Source organism: Adiantum capillus-veneris, chromosome 30, assembly GCF_014529385.1.
Source record: "Adiantum capillus-veneris isolate H3 chromosome 30, ASM1452938v2, whole genome shotgun sequence".
NCBI classification, from domain to species: domain Eukaryota; kingdom Viridiplantae; phylum Streptophyta; class Polypodiopsida; order Polypodiales; family Pteridaceae; genus Adiantum; species Adiantum capillus-veneris.
The window spans coordinates 30,861,209-30,863,355 of NC_140960.1; the positions used below are offsets into that span (position 1 = coordinate 30,861,209).

The following is a 2,147-nucleotide window of genomic DNA, read 5'->3' on the forward strand; positions in this document are numbered from 1 at the left end:
TACGTCTTGCAAAGATGCACACACATGGAGATTACCCTCATGGAACCCTCTTCTCATCCTGCTTCAGAAAGCTTCACTCCATGGCTGCAGGATCCCCCAAATTCTTCCAAGAAATGAAGGATTTTGATGAAGATTTGGCCCTTCGGCTTGAAAATCTGAACCCCAAGGAAGGCGATGACACAAAGGTCCTACGATTGTCATGGCTCTCAAGTGCACTTGCCCTTGCGCTTGACAAGCACATAGAAGCTGTGAATCTCATACCCCCTTTGGACTTCCCTCTTCTTGTATGTGATGAGAAATGGATGAATGACTACATGGACCAGACCGCCCGCATGCTTGATGTATGCAATGCGCTGTGTGGAGCACTTTCGAACATAGAGCAAGGTCATTTGCTCATCAGACATGCTTGCCATGTCCTTGTGGATGCAGAGAATGCTCCATTGAAGCAAGAGAGAGAGTCCTCAGATGTGCAAATGCTCGAAGATCAACTTGCACGAGCATTCAGATCTCTGCAGGAATGGGTGAATATGCAAGTGTTGAGTGGGCCAAGTACCCCGAAGCAAACTTGCATTTTTCAGGACATGATTAAAGATCTGAGACCTCCTAGCGAGCGGGACCTCCGCAAAGGCAAAGGATTTCTGCATGCCTTATACGGAGCAAACACTGCAGCAGTGTTTGCATTCTATGTATTAGGACTTGCTCTCTTGCAGGAAGGCGAGCTGCTCTCATTTGCCTGGACGATATCTCCTACCGTTTCGTGGTCTGCGTCCATCTTGCATCTGGTACAAGCTGCAAAAGAGGAGGCTAAAGAGAAAAAGAGTTCTAATGTCTGGTTTGAGGAATTGGGTGCCTTGGAGTCGAGTGTGAAAGGGTTGCTTGGCTTTATAGAGCGGGCACTCGAGTCGAAGGAAAGCCCTTTGTCTGAAGGAGCAACAGCAATCCTTGCCAGAGCCGTGAATGACTTGTGCTTGCAAATGGACGACATTGCAAAGGGCCTAGAGCTGTTAGGAACAAAGCTGAATGAGATGTTTAAGGCAATTGTGGCAAGTAGATCTGTCCTTCTGGACAGGTTGGGGGACTTCGGGACTGAAAATCTATAAAGCTTTCATTGAAATGTATTCTGTATAGTGTTCAAATTCTTTTTATTGGGCGGCTTATAGTCAATCGTAGCACTCCGATCGTTGTTGTATCCTAGGGTCGCAAGTCCCTGTTATTTCATCACATTTTGGGCACATAGAAAAGCTGTCAGCTGTGTACATGAATCGAAAATGCATTTTGTTGCTATGGAGTCTGTGTTTTTTGTTTTGGTGGCTTTTCTTTTGCCAAGATGCTACTGGACTAGAGCTCGGTGCTCGTAGCTGTACATTCTCCTGTGTTGCGTTATCTTGAATAAGTTTATTGCTGTAACTCATGTTGGCCATTACTTTGCATGATGGAGCTGCCAAGGTGTAACAAAAGTTTTCAGCTCGACCTCTGGAGCTATGGCGTTGTATTTGTTAGTCCTCCTAAGACTTTCTTAGCTTGAATGTGTTGTATTGTCAACCTGCATATGTGCAACTCTTCACCTCAATGGATATCCTGTGGTTTCTGGCAATTATTGAGCACATGCAGGCCTATTATTGCCTCCCAAATCAGTAGTGGGATTGCGTGCAGCTGCCATATCAGCATGCAAAATGTAATACTGTTGGCGATGCCTCGCTTCTCACGTTTGGCGGGGTTTAGTCAGCTTTGTGTTTTGAGTTCCCGTCTCCCTCCATAACTCCACCTCAAAGAGGTTCAATTGCAAAATGAGTGTATTCCCCTCCACTCTCTGGCATGTGTGTGTCACGTTGTCAGAAAGTGTGCGGTCTACTTGCGAAGATGCAAAACCTTTGGTTGTGAGAGTTGGTGATGAGAATTACAAATACTTTGTGAAAAAGTGTATGGAAAATCACCAATCCTCTTCCTAAAGATGGCTTGAAGTCTAAGAGTGTTTGGGATAGAACAATCACAAACCCTCTCTATTGTGCTTGGAATTTGTTTGTCTTGGTAAGCGAGCGAGTTCGTGATATATCCTTTCACATCCAATTTTACTTCAAAAAAGGCAACATTAAAGTTTCAACCATGAAACCTTAACTCTCATACAAGCACAAATCCCATTCAAAACT

General features: G+C 44.8%; 1 protein-coding gene across 1 annotated transcript in view; it reads left to right on the forward strand.

The window, feature by feature from the left end:
• LOC147417744 (protein BPS1, chloroplastic-like) overlaps nt 1-1,284 on the forward strand; it is a 1,538-nt gene extending 254 nt beyond the window's left edge. Inside the window, exon 1 of the mRNA XM_086507302.1 lies at nt 1-1,284. This exon is cut by the window's left edge and continues 254 nt beyond it. Within this exon, the coding sequence (XP_086363428.1) occupies nt 15-1,100 (1,086 nt within the window). The 5' untranslated portion in view covers nt 1-14 and the 3' untranslated portion in view covers nt 1,101-1,284.
• Nucleotides 1,285-2,147: the final 863 nt, after the last annotated feature.